Genomic DNA, 18,338 nt, shown 5'->3' on the forward strand with positions numbered 1-18,338 from the left:
AGAGTTCTTTGTGACAAAAGTAGTGCCGCTTAGGTTAAAAGGAAAATTTCACAAGACGGTGGTAAGAACAGCAATGCTGTATGGTACGGAAACAGCAAGCATGAGAAAAGCAGAGCAGAAGAAGATGGATGTGGCAGAAATGAGAATGCTTAGGTGGATTGTCTGGTAACAATAGATTGGATAGGATCAGAAATGACTACAAAAGGGGGTCAACTAAGGTGGTGGAAGTATCAAAGAAAGTGCAGGAGGGGAGGCTGAGATGGTATGGACACCTGTTGAGGAGAGATGAGGACCACGCTGGGAGGACATACTATGGGAGTGGAGGTGCAAGGAGAAGAAAAGAGAGAGGGAGACCAAGAAAGAGATGGAAGGACTGTGTGAGAGGAGATTTACATGAGAAGGGAATTGATGAGGCAGAAGTGCAAGATAGAAATAGATGGAAACGGCTCATCCGAAACGTCGGGACTACCATATAAAAATGGGAAAAAGCTGGGAAGAAGAAGAAGAAGAAGACAACAAAAAACAACCAATGGTTGTAGCTCTTATCAGTTTTGAAATATTTTTATATAAATAATGATAAGTGCCAAAATTTCAACCTTCAGTCAACTTTGACTCTACTCTACCAAAATGGTTGAAAAATGCAATTGTAAGCTAAAACTCTTATATTCTAGTAATATTCAATCATTTACATTTATTTTGCAACAAATTTAAAGTCTCTAGCACAGTATTTTGATTTATGGTGAATTTATGAAAAAAAAAAAAAAAAATCCTTACGTCCGCGCAGTAACTCTTCCGAAAAAAATCAGATATTTTTTTGTCCGATTGTCGTAATGTTTGCACCATTTTAAATTAGCTGTTACATAAAGTTTTATGTATGAAAATGTGTGCAATTTTATGTAGAATACAACTAAAAACAAACCATGGTTGTAGCTTATATCAGTTTAGAAATATTTTCATATAAATAACGATAAGTGCCAAAATTTCAACATTCGGTCAACTTTGCCTTGACCGAAATGGTAAAAAAATGCAATTGTAAGCTAAAACTATTACATTCTAGTAATATTCAATCTTTTACCTTTATTCTGCAACAAATTGGAAGTCTCTGGCACAATATTTCGATTTATGGTGAATTTATGAAATAAACTTTTTCCTTATGTCCACGCGGTAACTCTTCCGAAAAAATCATAAATTTTTTCATCTGGTTGTTGTAATGTTTGCACCATTTTAAATTAGCCCTTACATAAAGTTTTATATATGAAAATATGCGCAATTTTATGTAGAATACAACTAAATATAACCCATGGTTGTATCTTTTATCAGTTTTGAAATATTTTTCATATAAATAACAATAAATAGAAAAAATTCGTCCTTCGGTCAACTTTAACTCGACTGAAATGGTCAAAAACTGCAATTGTAAGCTACAACACTTACAGTCTAGTAATATTCAATCAATTACCTTCACTTTGCAACAAATGGGAAGTCTCTAGCACAATATTTCGATTTATGGTGAATTTTTGAAAACCGCTTTTTTTTACGTCTGCGCGTTACAAATTCATGCATCATTTTGTGATAATATTTTCCCTATGTTGCCTTGATCGTTTTATAATGTGTTACATACCAAAATGATCGCAATTTAGTGTACAATACAACAACAAAAATTAACTCGTTAGCTTTAACCGTTTTGCTCACAGCGAGATTCAAATACAATAATATATGAAATTTTTTTTCGCGCTGTCATATATCCCAATATTTATATATGATACAGTAGGGCCTCGTTAATCACGGGGGATAGGGCCCAGAACCTCCCGTGATAAGTAAATACCCGTGTTATCCTGGTACACCCCCTGAAAATTGCTTTAAACGCCTACTTTAATAATTAACCCACCCAAGACCACTATTTCAATGTTTATAACTGCCTACTTTAGTTCAAGCACCAAATATTTCTTAAACTATCACCTTAAACTAAATTCAAGACAGTTTCAAAGTTATTCTTGCCTATCTTCAATTTCCCCTGCATCAGATCAGCAACCAAAATTATAATTACCTAACAATTCCTTCTATTTTCACGATTTGGCTGCTGCACCAAACTAAAAGTACTTAGTATATCTATTTCATGAATGAACATATTTATGATAAAAAAAAACATGATTTACTGTAATGATTACAGCACCCAACTATAATATTAAGGTATAAACAGCAAAAAATACAGCAATAAAAATCTAGTTTTGTCTTTTGTTTATGTTTAGAATCAGCTGATGGACGTTTATTACCGAAAGAATTATTTAGGAAAACAATTTAAGTTGCTAAAAGAAACGAATTTATTAATGGAATTATTATTATTATTATTAACTTTGTACATAATAGTTTATGATATTATGATACAGTAATTCATACTTCATTGAGAGAGGAGAGAGAGAGAGAGCAGAGGCGAGAGAGAGCGAGAGAGATAGAGAGAGAGAGATGAGTAGAGAGAAGCTTGTGACGAGAGTAACTTGAATAGCTTGAGATAGCAGCTTGGGACGAGAATAGCTTGAGAGAGCAGCTTGGGACGAGTACTGTTGACTATCTTAGCTCGAGAATAATGAAATTTGTATTTCAAATATTTTATGATGATAAGAAATGAAACATGGATAGTGATAAGATATTCTCTTGTATACTGTTATAATATGTGATAATCATTGAGTCAACTATAAAAGTTGTATTGAAGCACAGTTTCGTAAATCACAGAAAGAATAAAAATATGGCAACACATATTTTTATTCTTTCGGGGACCATCTTGTTCTTTTATTACGATAATAATAGATCAGTATTATAGTTTTCTTTCTGTAAGTGATGAGAGAGAGAGAGAGAGAGAGAAGAGGAGGAGGATGAGAGAGAGAGAGAGAGAGAGAGAGTGAGAGAGCGAGAGAGAGAGAGAGAGAGAGAGAGAGGAGAAAGCGCTGAGAGAGAGTTTTAGAGATTTTGCTATTTACATTCATAGTATTTGAAAATTTGTGAAGGAGTTTTATTCTAAAAATGCATTTAGTCATGAAAAGAAGAAGAAAACAGTAATTAGCAAATCTTGCTCTGTGATAAAATACGTGATTTCGTTAATTTTCCGGAATATACGTAGCATTTGGGCTTCACAAAAAAAGTAAGTAAAGTAAAGTGATTTATGACAGAGTTTAGAGGATATGTACTTACGTAAAAATACATCGGTACTTTGTAGAACGGTGACGTCACGGTGGTCATATGTATTTTTTTTCGTGAATGAACATACATTTATGATAAAAAATAGTTACTGTACTGCTTAGAGTACCACACTGTAATATGTAATCACATCAGAATAAAGTAATCATTGTTCATTGTATACTGTAAACATGTAAAGTGTATTTTTGTCTTTTGAAAAATGGATTCCCCAAGGAATTATTCCTTGAAGAGGCTTTTTATTATGAAGATATGCCAATAATATATAAGATTTGCGTTTTATTATGAATATATGACAATAATATATAAGGTAAAAATGGTTTTATTACGTTTACGCTTCGTCGCCGATTGCAAACAACATACAATAATCTATGACAATTATCGTTTGTATGACTGCAGTGTTCAGAGAAGTTGATTACGTTATACCAAAACAATAATGAAGTTCGAATTGAAAATGTATGTTTTCCTAAATGTTATTACTACTGTAATTAAACTACTACTATTAACATTTCTAAAAGGTTAAGAATGACAAAGGTGGTGTGAAGTGTAACTCAATGTTTACATTTCTGCTGGCCGCTCAACTACAAGTTGATGTCAATGACGTGGAATTATTCCATAAATAGGCTATATATTATGAAGATATGCCAATAATATATAAGGTGAGAATGGTTTTATTACCTTTATTGTCAGTTAATATCATAATGTGAATCTGTTCATGCATTTGTTGGTTATCGGAACCGGACGAGGCTTAGCCTACCACCGACAAGCCCGCAATGCTGTGATTCATACCAGCGATATATAGACTTGAGAAGTGGTCCAAGAAAAAACCCGTGATTAACTGAATCCGTGATTGCTGATCCGTGACTAAGCGAGGCCCCACTGTAATGATATTTTTTTCATTTCTGGTGGTTGCATAGTAAACTTCAGGCAATGACAAAAAAAGGAGCCAAAAACAAACTCTTAATCTTGAAAACTAAGCGTGCTGTGATTTTTTGAAAAAAACATTTTTTCCGCTTCGGCACTCACTCGCGAACGCCGCCAGGATACGGGAGACGATTTTTAATATACCACTTCGGCGTTTAAGGGTTAAAAGGGCTTAGTTTTTCCAGACCTCTGAGTCTTAAGTAGACTCTTCTCGGGCTGGTTCTCAGGGATTAATCTTAAGAAGAAGGGGAATAAAATTTAGACTTTATTTAAGAAACCTGTCTTATTTAAAAAAAATTTAAGATGTTTTTAAATGTAAAATCTTTTGCTTACAGCAAGAATACTTTTCATTTTTTAATTCAGTAGGTAAATTTATCTTTGTTGGGTCCAATTTGGGCATTCAACAAGTAAATGTTGCACTGTCATGGGTGATTGACATTTATTACACTTTATTGGGTCAGCATGTGGTGTTGACATCAAGTGACCATGTGAGAATCTTGTGTCCTATATGGAGCCTTGTTAGGATTACCTCTTTTGATCTTTCTTTTTGTGAAGATGTCCTCCTCCATGCATACACTTCAGTTTTTATATTCTTAAGTTTATTTGTGGTGGTTGGCTCTAAGGCCGTTCTCTTTTCCAATCTTGGTATATCAATGGTTTGACAGATGTTATCCAGTCTGATACTGGGGCATGTGTAATTGTTGGAGGGATAGTGCAGGCTAATTTGGCAGCAGAGTCTGCATTTTCATTTCCTTTTATTCCCACGTGTGCTGGAATCCAACATATTTCTATTGATAATCCTGATTGGAGGAGTTGATGAATTTTTATTTGTATTTCTTGTACTATTTGGTTTACTGATTTATACTGTCTTATAGCATCTATACCACTATGTGAGTCACTGAAAATAATAGACACACTTGCTTTTTCCTCAGATATCATATCAAGAGCCATTTGTATGGCCGTGACTTAGGCAGTAAATATTAATGATATTAGCCCTCTTACGCCGGAGCGGTAAATAAAAAATTGTCTCCCGTGTGCCGGAGGGGTTTCGGAGTGAGCACGGAAGCGGAAAAAATAATTTTTTCAAAAAATCACACCGCGCTTAGTTTTCAAGATTAACAGTTCATTTTTGGCTCCTTTTTTTGTCATTGCCTGAAGTTTAGTATGCAACCATCACAAATGAAAAAAATTATCATTATCACATATAAATAATGCGATATATGATAGCGCAAAAACAAAATTTCATATATAATTGTATTCAAATCGCGCTTTGCGCAAAACGGTTAAAGGTAACCAGTTACTTTTTTTTCGTTGTAATGTACACTAAATTGCGATCATTTTGATATATAACACATTGTAAAAGGATAAAAGCAACACAGAAAAAATATTATCACAAAATAATGCATGAATTCGTAACGCGCAGACAAATATTTTTTTCAAAAATTCACCATAAATCTAAATATTGTCCTAGAGACTTCCAATTTCTCTCAAATGATTGAATATTACTATACTGTAAGATTATTAGCTTACAATTGCAGTTTTCAACCATATCTGACGAGTTAAAGTTGACCGAATGTCGAATTTTTTATATATATATTTTTTATATGCAATTATTTCGGAAATAAGAAAAGCTACAACCTTCAAATATTTTTAGTTTTATTCTACATGAAATTGCGCACATTTTTTTATATAAAACTCTATGAAATGCCTAATATGAAACGGAGCAAATATTCCGAGAATGGGACGTACGTATTTCGGAGATTTGTGGCGGAGAATCCTCGGGCGGAGGGAAGGAAAGATTATTTTTTAAATTCACCATAAATCTAAATATTTTGCTAGAAACTTCAAATTTGTTTCAAGATGAAGATAAAGGACTGAATATTACTAGACTGTAAGAGTTTTAGCTTACAATTGCGTTTTTTGACCATTTCGGTAGAGTCGAAGTTGACTGAACGTGGTTTTTTTTCTATTTATCGTGATTTATATGCAAATATTTCAAATATGAGAAAAGCTACAACCTTCAATTATATTTTGTTGTATTCTACATAAAATTGCGCACATTTTCATATATAAAACTTTATGTAACGGCTAATTTAAAATGGTGCAAACATTACCACAATCGCACATATGATTTTTTCGGAAGTTATCGCGTGGACGTAAAGAAAATTTTATTTTTTTCATAAATTCACCATAAATCGAAATATTGTGCAAGAGACTTCCAATTTGTTGCAAAATGAAGGTAAATGATTGAATATTACTAGAATATAAGCGTTTTAGCTTACAATTGCGTTTTTTGACCATTTCGGTAGAGTCAAAGTTGACCGAAGGTTGAAAATTTGGCAATTATCGTTATTTATATGAAAATATCTCAAAACTGATAAAAGCTACAACCATGGGTTGTTTTTAGTTGTATTGTGCATGAAATTGCGCACATTTCCATATATAAAACTTTATATAACGGCTAATTTTAAAATGGTGCAAACATTACCACAATCGCATATATGATTTTTTTCGGAAGAGTTACCGCGGGGACGTAAGGAAAAAGTTTTTTCATAAATTCACCATAAATCGAAATATTGTGCTAGAGACTTCCAATTAGTTGCAAAATTAAGGTAAATGATTGAATATTACTAAAATATAAGCGTTTTAGCTTACAATTGCGTTTTTTGACCATTTTGGTAGAGTCAAAGTTGACCGAAGGTTGAAATTTTAGCAATAATCGTTATTTATATGAAAATATCTCAAAACTGATAAAAGCTGCAATCATGAGTATTTTATTGTTGTATTCTACATAAAAATGCGCACATTTTCATATATAATACTTCATGTAACGGCTAATTTACAATGGTACAAAAATTATGTCAAAGTGACAAAATAATTTCCGGGATGTGTCACAGATACTTTTTAGCGCGGGAAGAAAGAAATTCGCGTTTGCGCGCCTGTGTAACGATTGTAAACAAAACAACACCTTGATCCGTGAACTCCCAGCATCCCCCAAGGCACGTGATTCAAAAGTTTTAGGCTGGTAGGCCTATAAGTATTTTTCCGCGAATTTAAAAAAAAAACTTTTGTAAATAGACGTAAAATACGTCCAGTCGGCACACGGGAGACAAAAAATGTCGACGTAAAATACGTCCAGTCGGCGTAAGAGGGTTAAAGGTAGGCTTCTTTTGATTAACATATTTTTCAAATATGCAGATGCTCCTACTCCAACATTATTTTTGGAGCTGTCTGTATATGCCATGAATTTGTCTCCTTTTCTTCTAATGTGCTCCAAAGCATGTTGGCGATACATCTCTATACTTGTCATTTGTTTTTTAAGAAGGTAAGACAGGGAGGTACATATTTTTATTCGTTTTAACATCCATGGCGGTGACAATTTTATAGGTGGCTGAAAAATTGGATTTATGTTATGTAAGTTTATTAGATATTTAGCTCTTTTTGGGAAAGAGCTAGTACTATGAACTTCTGTTTCTGGATTATAATTTTGAAAGCAGACAGCTGCAGGAGATGATCCTACTTGTAGTGAAAGACCTCTTCATATTGTTATTAAATTAAGGTGAGGTTTCAAGGGCAACACACCTGCCTCTACCACAAGCGAGCTTGTTGGGGATGATCGGAATGCTCCTGTGCACAATCGCACACCTTCATGGTGCACTGCATCGAGAGTTTTTAATGCAGATTCTGAGGCGGCTGAATATATTGGACAGCAGTAATCTATTATGGATAAGCCAGTTGCCTTATATATCATTAATAGTGTCTCGCTTTGCTCCCCAATTAGTGTGTGATAACTTTTTCAATATGGCAAGGGCTTTGATGCCATAGGCTCTAATGTATTTGATGTGCTCTTTCCAATTTAAATGTTGATCAAATATCACGCCTAGATATTTGATTTTTGTACAAAATTGTATTTCAGTGCTATAAAGGTGAAGTTTGATTGTTTGCTTCTTCAGCCATCTTTAGTCTTTGTAGAGGATAATTGCTTTCGTTTTATCAGTTGAAAATTTAAATCCAACTGAATTAGTCCAACTACATATTTGAAATAGCAGTATTGAGAACTCTCTGAGCATGTCTCAAAATTGCTACTCATATAGTAAATAACAAAGTCATTAACATATAAACTGTTTTTTACACCATTTGGTAAATTTATAGTACAGTGGTACCTTGAGATACGAAAGGCTCAACTTACGAAAAACTCGAGATACGAAAGCTGACACGAAAAATTTTACTGCTCTACATACAAAAAGTTTTCAAGATACGAAAGGTTTCTGAAAGTCAGAGATTCACCCGATAACAATTTTGAAACTCGCGCCACGCGCCGCCATCTTAGTTCTAGTAGACTCGCCACCATCCTCCTGCTCTCCCATTGGTTCCTGATGCTAGCCAAGCCATGAGATCCTCTCCTATTGGACAGCATCCCTCCCATCATGCATCTTACGTGGTGGCGTACCTTCGCTCGGCCACTTTGCACCCGAAGCTTTATCCTACGCATGCGGCATTCGTTCGGTCCAACGATTTCGTTTAGTATCGTAAATTCGTTAGTGATTACGTTGTGCTACTTTATCGTGTTGTGAGAACCTAATTAGTATACGTACTACATACGTAACTTAATAATGTACAGTACATATTAGTCATGGGTCCCAAGAAAGTTGCTGAAGTTCACAGAAAGAAGAGAATGCTTTCTATGGAGACAAAAATGGAAATAATAAAAAAGTATGAAGCTGGCTTACGGTTGAGTGTGATCGCTAAGGAATACGGCCGAAATCCATACATCTGTGATTAAAAACCAAGGTAGCATCGCTTGGATTCTTTAATGGTGCAAGAGGACAAACCTTTAGAGGTCCTCAGACAGAGTAGGAAGTCCAAATATTTGGGTCAAAGTTGTTCTCAGAAGACAAGACATCTGAGGCACCATCAACAAAACACTGTCCATTATGATTAGTAGACATCACACGATTGTTGTCTGCACTTTGCAATAGCTTCCACAGCTGCTCTTGAAAAACTTTTCACTCAGATGAGTTTTCTGACAGTCTGAACACTGTCATAGCAAGAGAGGACAACCTTTGGTGGTATCTCTTAAAGTGTGGGTGTTTGAGTAGTCATTGTTTAGGGGGAAGCAGCCTCGGGAAACTTACCAAAAGACATAGGAGATCCAGGAACCATTCCTTCGTGGCCTAGAATAGAGCTACAATGGTCCTCGTGATGTTTTGGTGCAATAAGAACTTGTTTAGCATTTCCCTCACCATGTTGAAAGGCAGGAAGGCATACAGATCCATGCCCAATCAGTCTTGGTGCATGGCATTCATTGCTCATGCCAAGGGATCAGGGGCTGGAGAGCAGAAGAGATGAAGATTGTTTCATCTCGGTCCTTCATAAATAATATCTTAAGGCTCTGACTGGGCAAAGAGCCCTTTCCTCTTCTTCCAGGCCAAGGATTTCCATTCAACTCTTAATATTGAAGGAACAAGGCCAGAACTTAGCTATATCCTCGTTCTTGGCTAGGAAACCTTGGGTAAAGAGCACACTGTCTCTCCTTGGGAGAAACGTATCCTCTTTTCAATAGCTTGCACTTTACATGCTTGGCTGTTGTCAAAGCTATGAGGAACAGTTTCTTCTGAATGAGGTTCTTGAGGGAAGTGGAACGGAGGGGTTCAAAAGGAGGACCTGTGAGCCATTTTAGCGCAACATGTAGATTCAAAGAAACAGTGTCGAATGACTTGATGAAGTCATCAAGATCCTAGTTTGATGCCAGGTCCACACCTTTGTGCTTAACAGGCAGCAGAGAAGACTAACTGGTATCGTCCATATGCTTCTTCAATGGCAAGGACCAATCGAGGAAGCACCTGTGGGGATTGGAATCAGAATCTAAACTGGAAGACAAACAACGCATATCCAATGAAATGCCTTTCCAACAGCTGTCAGTTGAAACATGGGATTTTGCAACAAGCTCGTCTCAGGGGGTAGCAACCCGTCGGCCAACTCCACAGCCTCCCTTGGACCTCAGTATGTATTCTTCCAGTGTTAGGGGAGTGAGACAGTGACCTTCATCTAGGAGAGCCAACAGGACCGTTAGCCACCTCCTCCACTTGCCATTCACTAGACATTTTCTCACAAAATACTTTGTCCATTAGGAGGACACTGAACTCACTACTAGGTTCAATTTCTTCGAACCTGGATTCGAGGTTGTCAATGGCATCAGGGTCAGAAGCACGGGAGCTATGAACAGGAGTATGTGGAATGATAGAAGGAGAGTTGGGAATTGGAGAAAGATTGTGACCAGGTTTAGAAGGAATAGCAAGACTAAGACTTAGGCTCAGGCTTTAGACTTAAGGGAAGAACCTAAGCTAACTGAAGTCTTACTCTTGGCCATAAAGGCTATCTTTCTCTTTCAAACTTACTAAGGTAAGATACAAGAACCTTCCACTTTCTTTCATCCTAATCCTTGCACTTATCATAAGTAGTCTCCTTAGAAAATACCTGCCCTCCACAGTTACTCCACATGGTATATGCAGCATAGCAAAACTTAGTCAGCTTAGACTTACAGCCTTTGCTACAACAGCGAAAACTAAATGCACTCAAATCAGACATAACTCATTCTAATTCAAAAAGCTAATCCAAACTGATAAAAGCAATAGCAAAGAAGCAAAGGCTACACGAAAGTGACAATACGTAATTCACTGACTTCCAGCAATTAAAATAAAAAAAACAGGTGAAATGGCTGCAGCAGCTAGATGACCTTGCTCATACAAATTCCAAAAGCAGAATGACACCACCACCAAAAGTTGCATGGGTGGGGCACGTCACCTAAAATATGGAATTGAAATGCTACTTACATGAAATTGCAATTTCCTTTTTTCATTCAAATCATTCCTTATGATAAAAATTTCCATCTCCCAACTATACAAAAAATATGGCAATTAACAGTTGGGAACCCAGGGATCTATGTGGAGGGATGTTACTATTGTTCTTCTTTTGACTGTTAAAATCTGCAGAAGTGCCTAGGGTATGCAAAGGCCACAAGTATGCCCTAATTATATTATGGTAATAGGTTTGTAAAAAATATAATATGTTTTTTCTTGTAAGAACATGGTTTTCTTCAACTTACCTAAGGATCTAATGAGAATAGCATGCTCTCGAGTTTGCCCACCACTTTCAAATCCAGCTTCAAATGCCCCTGTAGTTGCATCTACAACAAGGATAGCCACATCAGCTCTTGCTGCTCCAGTGATCATATTAGGAATAAAATCTCTATGCCCAGGAGCATCCAACAGCGTCACAATTTTAGTTTCTGATTCAAACAGTCTCTGAGCAACATCAACAGTAACTCCTCGAGACCTATTACAAATGGGAAATCAAAATTAATAATTTGTAAAAAATGACATCCCAACTATCACAGCTGATTTCTGAGCACTTCATAAAATTATATAGTTCTTCAATATTTAAAATAAGCTGACATATATCATCAATTTCCAATGGAAAAAAGGCTGATAAAAAAATTTATGGGAGGCTAACTTTTATACTTGAAGATCATAAGAACTTAATGAAATAATTTACAAATTAATATCTAAACTAATACCTCTCTTCTTCCGTGTCATCCAGAACCCAAGCGTACATAAATGACTGCTTTCCAATTTTCTTGCTTTCTTGTTCATATTTGTGCATGACTCTCTGGCCAACATTACCCTGAAACAAACAGTCATTTAATATACTTTGATACTTTACAAAAAGAGAGCACTGATACTTCCAATTCCTTAAAAATATTTTCTGCCATATTATCTGCCATATTACACAGTATTTTTAATAGATATAGCAATAGGCTTAATGCCTATTGCTATACCTTTTGCAGGTATTTAATTAAAATATATATAAAACAAGGAGAGAGAGAGAGAGAGAGAGAGAGAGAGAAACTTTCAATGCTGCAGATACGCATGAAGTAAAAATCTTCAATTCAAATCCATTCTATTCTTCTGACAATAACAGTTTGTGTAAAAAAGTAAAAATATTTGTGGAACTTATTGTTTGTGTAGAGTTGAGAACTTAAAAATTTACTTACAACAAAGCAACTTATAAAATAGTGTGTGTGTGTGTGTGTGTGTGTTTGTGTGTATATAAACAGGTTATTGGCACCATAAATCACCAAGTTTCGGTTAATGGCGTTTTTTGCTTATCAGCAACCAGCTGAGAATGGAAACCCTACCAATAACCGGGGACTGCCAGTATATTAAATTGTCAGAAACTTCACTTTGTGTGTTTGTTTATGCTTATCCGTAAAATTCAAACAAGGAGTAAGATAAAGAAAAATTGAATAGGAAGTGTTCACAAAACATCCCCTTATTTTTCATAAATAGTTCCTATAGTCCAAGTATTTGTCTCACAAGCAATTTAGAAGCAAGGAATTAAGACGTACATCCCAACGCTCATTTTATGATTTTACCACTAGCTCAAGTAGTTAGTAATTTCATGTTTGCACCTTAACACATTTGAGAAGTATTCCAAGGTCATTAGCGAAATCGCTTAGGGAGTAGTGCACACCTTCCTTTGCCCACCTGTGCTCCACCTCTCAACTACCTGACCCAAACCAAGTGGTTCTCTGGCCCCTTTCGCCCTTTCCTCTAAAGTGTTAATGACTTACCTACTGTTAACCCCTTCTTTCAAACAACTGTGTTGGCCAACTATAATTTCCTTTCTAGCTACCTGCCAGGATCTGCATCCCCAAAGGAATATGAGAAAATTGGCCGGCTGTCTTAATCAAAATAAGAAAACAAGGACCCATTGGTCATCTCTTGGTATATACAGAGGTGACAATGACCCATATGTTGCTAGTTAGGTGTAGCAGTGAAACTATGCTGCTGGTCGTCTTTCAGTCTGAGTGAAAGTTAGCTAGCCAACTGATGAAGAAAGGATTTGTGATGCTATCCTCATAAAAGTTGGAATCCTTTTCAAATGCCTGGACCCATGCGCTGATGAACATGTAGCCCTGATGCACCCAATACCTCTCACCACATTTTCACTTGGTTTGGACTGATTGTAATGTTGCTTCCACTTATGTTCCCTGCAACGGCAGAGTGGCATTATTCTATGTGCTTTGTGCACGGACCAAGGTATAGTGATTGGAAGTTGTAGTTCAGCCTCACAATTACTTTCATTTGTTTCCCACATGTTCTATTCTCCAAACCCATATCTTTTGCAATCTCCCTGAGGGATTTTCTTAATATTGACCTTAGGTACAAATGATTTCTCATAAGTGTTGGAATATCAATGTTAATGTAGAAGTGATATCTTAATCAGTGTTAAATATCAGAATTGATCATTTACAATTTGCTTGCTTTAGAATTCAGCTTTGCTTGGTGTATTCATAGTTGTTTCACTCACATTTCCTTCATATGTTACAATATTCACCTGCAATGGAGATCCGATTTGTGAGTGCCTGTTGTGTATGTCACCTGCAGGTCAATGATGCCACCTTTTTCCATTGCCTGTAATACCATTTCCCAGTCAAGTATTTCCAGACTGTAGTGTGAATAGTGTTTTACAGTTTCTCCCTTTGTACTAATCCCTTGCAAGTATCCTATTCCCCCTTTTACTCTTCTTCTTTCCCACCATTACCCGCCACCTTAAGGGGTCGGTTGCCTGATGAGCCTTTGCTTACATCAGGCATGGTTTCTAGTTTGGCAAAGGGGTTTTGACAACCACATGCCCTTGCTGTAATCAACCACAGTTATTGGCAGTGGGTCTTGCCTTTTACTAAAAAGTTAAACTGCAAAGCAGCAGTCTCCACAATTATTGGCAGTGGGCCTAGCCTTTTACTAAAAAGTTAAACTGCAAAGCAGCAGTCTCCACAATTATTGGCAGTGGGCCTAGTCTTTTACTAAAAAGTTAAACTGCAAGGCAGCAGTTTCCACAGTTACTGGCAGTGGGCCTAGCCTCTTACTTAAAGATTAAGATTGCAAAGTAGCAGCTGTCCTTTAGGCGCCTTTAAAGTCATGCAGGACCTACGGTGGTAATATTCTTACACCCCTACCACCACTGAGGTTTATGTACATATCTGCAGTATTGTGTCATTTTGTTTTGAGATTGTCACTTGTACAGTGACTTGTAGTGCTAGAGGCTTTGCTGTGAGCTCCTGCATATTTTATTCTGATCCCCTTAGTGAACTGTAAGTGTTAAGTGGACAAACATATTTTAATATTTGGCAATGTGTGTATGTCTGTTTGTATGTATGATTGGAATGCACGCCCGGGCTGTCGGTCTGATGGGACTGAGATTTGGAATGGAGATGGGTTTCCACCCCGTGAAGGTCGAGACCTACGTTTGGGAGCCCGGGCTCCCAAAATTTCTACTTCCCCACCTCTGAAGGGCGAGAAGGGATTCCCTGAAACAGAGCTGGTTCTGCCCATGAAACAGACTGGCTATGCCCATAGACTTAGTTACTTTACAAATTTCTGTATACATATGATTTTCATTTGGAAAAGAACACTATAGGGTAAACATCGATGACATCAAAGAGGGTGGTTTTAGAAGGGGGTTGACAGAGAGAAAATGAAAGGGAGAGAAAGTGGGAGAGAGTAGACGGGGTATTAGGGAGAAGAGAGAGAGAGAGAGAAGGAGGAGAGAGAACGAGAGAGAGAGAGAGTTGAGTAGAGAGAGAGAGAGGAAGTTATTGGTAGGAGAAAGATGGAAAAAGTGAGAGAGGAGAGAAAGAGACACAGACAGAGAAGAGCGGTTGTTTAGAGACAGAGAGTTGGTATCAGTGAGAAGACAGAGTGAGAGAGACAGTGATGGTTGGAGGCAGAAATAGAGTCAGAAAAAGGAGCTTTCTCTTTTCTTTCTTTTCCATTTCAGTTTCAAGTGCATTCAGTTCCCAGTCAGGTTGGCTTTTGCCATGACTATCCAATAAAGCCCAGGGACAGTCTCTCAGAGTGGGTGGCATCAACTTGGAGCAACCTTGCTTTTCTCACAGGCAGCTTTATGTGGCGTGCTCAAGAGTGGGCTCTCCGGAACGCCTGTTCATTCTGTCACCGGAAGGAAAAACAAAGAACATAGTCTACCAAAAGGCTTTCCGGTGAATTGGAATCTCTCTGACAACACTAAGAATTTTTTTTTCCATATATGTTTATGCTGCTTCATTTTGATATTCATTTTCAAGGATGTTGATTGTTTTGTCAGATTTGCATTCCTCACAATTCAGGTTGTGGTGCTGTATTCAATTGTGGCTTGATTTATCTATTTTCTTTTCATAAACTATGCTCTGGGTTACACGGACCAATCATTTGTCTAGCTGGGACCTGGGCTACGGGCGGGTAACCAGCTAGTGTGTGAGTGTGTGTGTGTGTGTGTGTGTGTGTGTGTGTGTGTGTGTGTGTGTGTATATATATATATATATGTGTGTGTGTGTGTGTGTATATATATAATATATATATATACACACACACACACACACACACACATAGCTGGTTACCCGCCCGTAGCCCAGGTCCCAGCTAGACAAATGATTGGTCCGTGTAACCCAGAGCATAGTTTATGAAAAGAAAATAGATAAATCAAGCCACAATTGAATACAGCACCACAACCTGAATTGTGAGGAATGCAAATCTGACAAAACAATCAACATCCTTGAAAATGAATATCAAAATGAAGCAGCATAAACATATATGGAAAAAAAAATTCTTAAGTGTTGTCAGAGAGATTCCAATTCACCAGAAAGCCTTTTGGTAGACTATGTTCTTTGTTTTTCCTTCTGGTGACAGAATGAACAGGCGTTCTGGAGAGCCCACTCTTGAGCACGCGAATACGGGGGGTAACACTGTGTATATATATATATTTATATACATATATATATATATATATATGTATATGTGATGTATATATTATATCTATATATATATATATATATAGTATATATATATATATATATTATAGTATATTTATTTATATCTTCTTCCCAGCTTTTTCCCATTTTTATATGGGGTCGCCGTTTCGGATGAGCCGTTTCCATCTATTTCTATCTTGCGCTTCTGCCTCATCAATTCCCTTCTCATGTAAATCTCCTCTCACACAGTCCTTCCATCTCTTTCTTGGTCTCCCTCTCTTTCTTCTTCCTTGCACCTCCACTCCCATAGTATGTCTCCCAGCGTGGTCCTCATCTCTCCTCAACAGGTGTCCATACCATCTCAGCCTCCCCTTCCTGCACTTTCTTTGATACTTCCACCACCTTAGTTGACCCCCTTATGTAGTCATTTCTGATCCTATCCACTCTTGTTACCCCAGACATCCACCTAAGCATTCTCATTTCTGCCACATCCATCTTCTTCTGCTCTGCTTTTCTCATGCTTGCTGTTTCCGTACCATACAGCATTGCTGTTCTTACCACCGTCTTGTGAAATTTTCCTTTTAACCTAAGCGGCACTCTTTTGTCACAAAGAACTCCCGAGGCCGCTCTCCAGTTGTTCCAGCCTGCCTGTACCCGCATGTTTTACCTTCTTCTTCCATACTTCTCCAGCGTTAACAAAAGATCCCAAATACCTAAACTTATCAACTCTCCTTATTTGCTCTCCACCAAGCTGAATACTTTCTCTATCATCCCCCTCAGTGGTGGTACACATATATTCTGTCTTGGATCTACTTATTCTCATTCCTCTGTCCTCCAGTACTTGTCTCCATCTTTCCAATTTCACTTCCAGATCTTCCCTGCTCTCTGCACACAGAACAATATCATCCGCATACAATATGTTCCATGGTACTGTCTCCCTTACTTCCTCTATTATAACATCCATCACTATGTTAAAGATAAATGGGCTCAGAGCCGACCCCTGGTGTAATCCTACTCTCACCTCAAAACCTTCTGTCTCCCCAACACTGCTCCTCACTCCTGGTAAATACATTCCGATACATCTCTTGTATCAATCGCACATACTTCTCTGGCACCATGCTTCTCCCTCAGGCTCCTCCATAACCTCTTTGTCTCGGGACTCTGTCATAAGCCTTTTCAAGGTCAATGAATACCATATGTAGGTCCCTTTGTCTTTCCCCGAATTTCTCCATTATTTGCCTCAGACAAAATATACCATCTGTTGTTCCCCTTCCCTTCATAAATCCCATCTGCTCTTTACCTATTTGTACTTCTCTCTCAGTCTAGCATCTATCATCCTTTCCAGTATCTTCAAAGTGTGGGACATCAATTTAATGCCCCGATAATTACCACACTCTTGGACATCGCCTTTCCCTTTAAAAATTGGGATCAATATACTCCCAACGCCACTCATTTGGTATCTTTTCCTGTTCAAGGATCTTTATCATAAGATCGTACAGTATATCCACTCCTTCATGCCTTTCCATGCCTCCACCGGGATCATGTCTGGTCCGGTTGCCTTCCCATTCTTCATCTTCTTCAGTGCATTTAGTACCTCTTGCCTAGAAAACCTCATTACCATGCCAATGTTCACTTGCCCATCCTCTCTTATTAGTCTATTATTTTCTTCATTTAACAACTGTTCGAAATATTCTTTCCATCTCTTCACAATGTCTTCCTCCTTCTAAGCACTACACCCTCTTGATTCTTTATTTGTTTGATGTGTGTTATATCTTTGGTGCTCTTATTTCTAGCCTTTGATAGCTTCATCATCTTCTTTAATCCTTCCTTTGTCCCCAGCTCATTATACACATCATCATACGACTTTGCTTTAGCTTGGGCTACCACCTTTTTCACCACCTTGTTTTTCTCTCTGTACCTATTTCTGTCTTCCACGACTGTGACTCTTCCCATCTTTTCTTTGCCTCCTTCTTATCTTTTACTACTTTCTCAATGTCTTCATCCCACCACCAACTATCCTTTTCTTCCCATATGATACCAGATGTCCTCTCCTAGCAGCTCCTTTCCATGCCTTCTTATTACTGCTGCATTTCGTGCCCACCATTCTTGAACTCTTCAATCCCTATATCAATATCCTCCAAAACCCTCCTCTTAAACTCTCTCTTCTTATATTTATAGAATATATATATCTATATTAATTATATATATTATTAATCTATATATTATATATATAATTAATATATATTATATATATAATATAATCTATATATATATAATTATATTATATATATATATTATATATATATATATATATATATAATATATATGATATATATATAATCTATTTATATTATATATTATATATAATTAATATATATTAGATATATTAATAATAATATACCTATATATATTAATTAAT

At 37.0% G+C, this 18,338-nt stretch overlaps 1 protein-coding gene across 1 annotated transcript in view; it reads right to left on the minus strand.

Moving 5' to 3' along the window:
- LOC135223617 (protein HBS1-like) overlaps positions 1-18,338 on the minus strand; it is a 241,283-nt gene that overhangs the window by 49,646 nt on the left and 173,299 nt on the right. The window contains exons 9-10 of the mRNA XM_064262229.1: positions 11,687-11,793; positions 11,216-11,445 (exon numbers count right to left, since the gene is read on the minus strand). Of these exons, the coding sequence (XP_064118299.1) occupies positions 11,216-11,445; positions 11,687-11,793 (337 nt within the window). The remainder of the gene's footprint in view (positions 1-11,215; positions 11,446-11,686; positions 11,794-18,338) is intronic.

Source organism: Macrobrachium nipponense, chromosome 10, assembly GCF_015104395.2.
Source record: "Macrobrachium nipponense isolate FS-2020 chromosome 10, ASM1510439v2, whole genome shotgun sequence".
In the NCBI taxonomy this organism is placed as follows: domain Eukaryota; kingdom Metazoa; phylum Arthropoda; class Malacostraca; order Decapoda; family Palaemonidae; genus Macrobrachium; species Macrobrachium nipponense.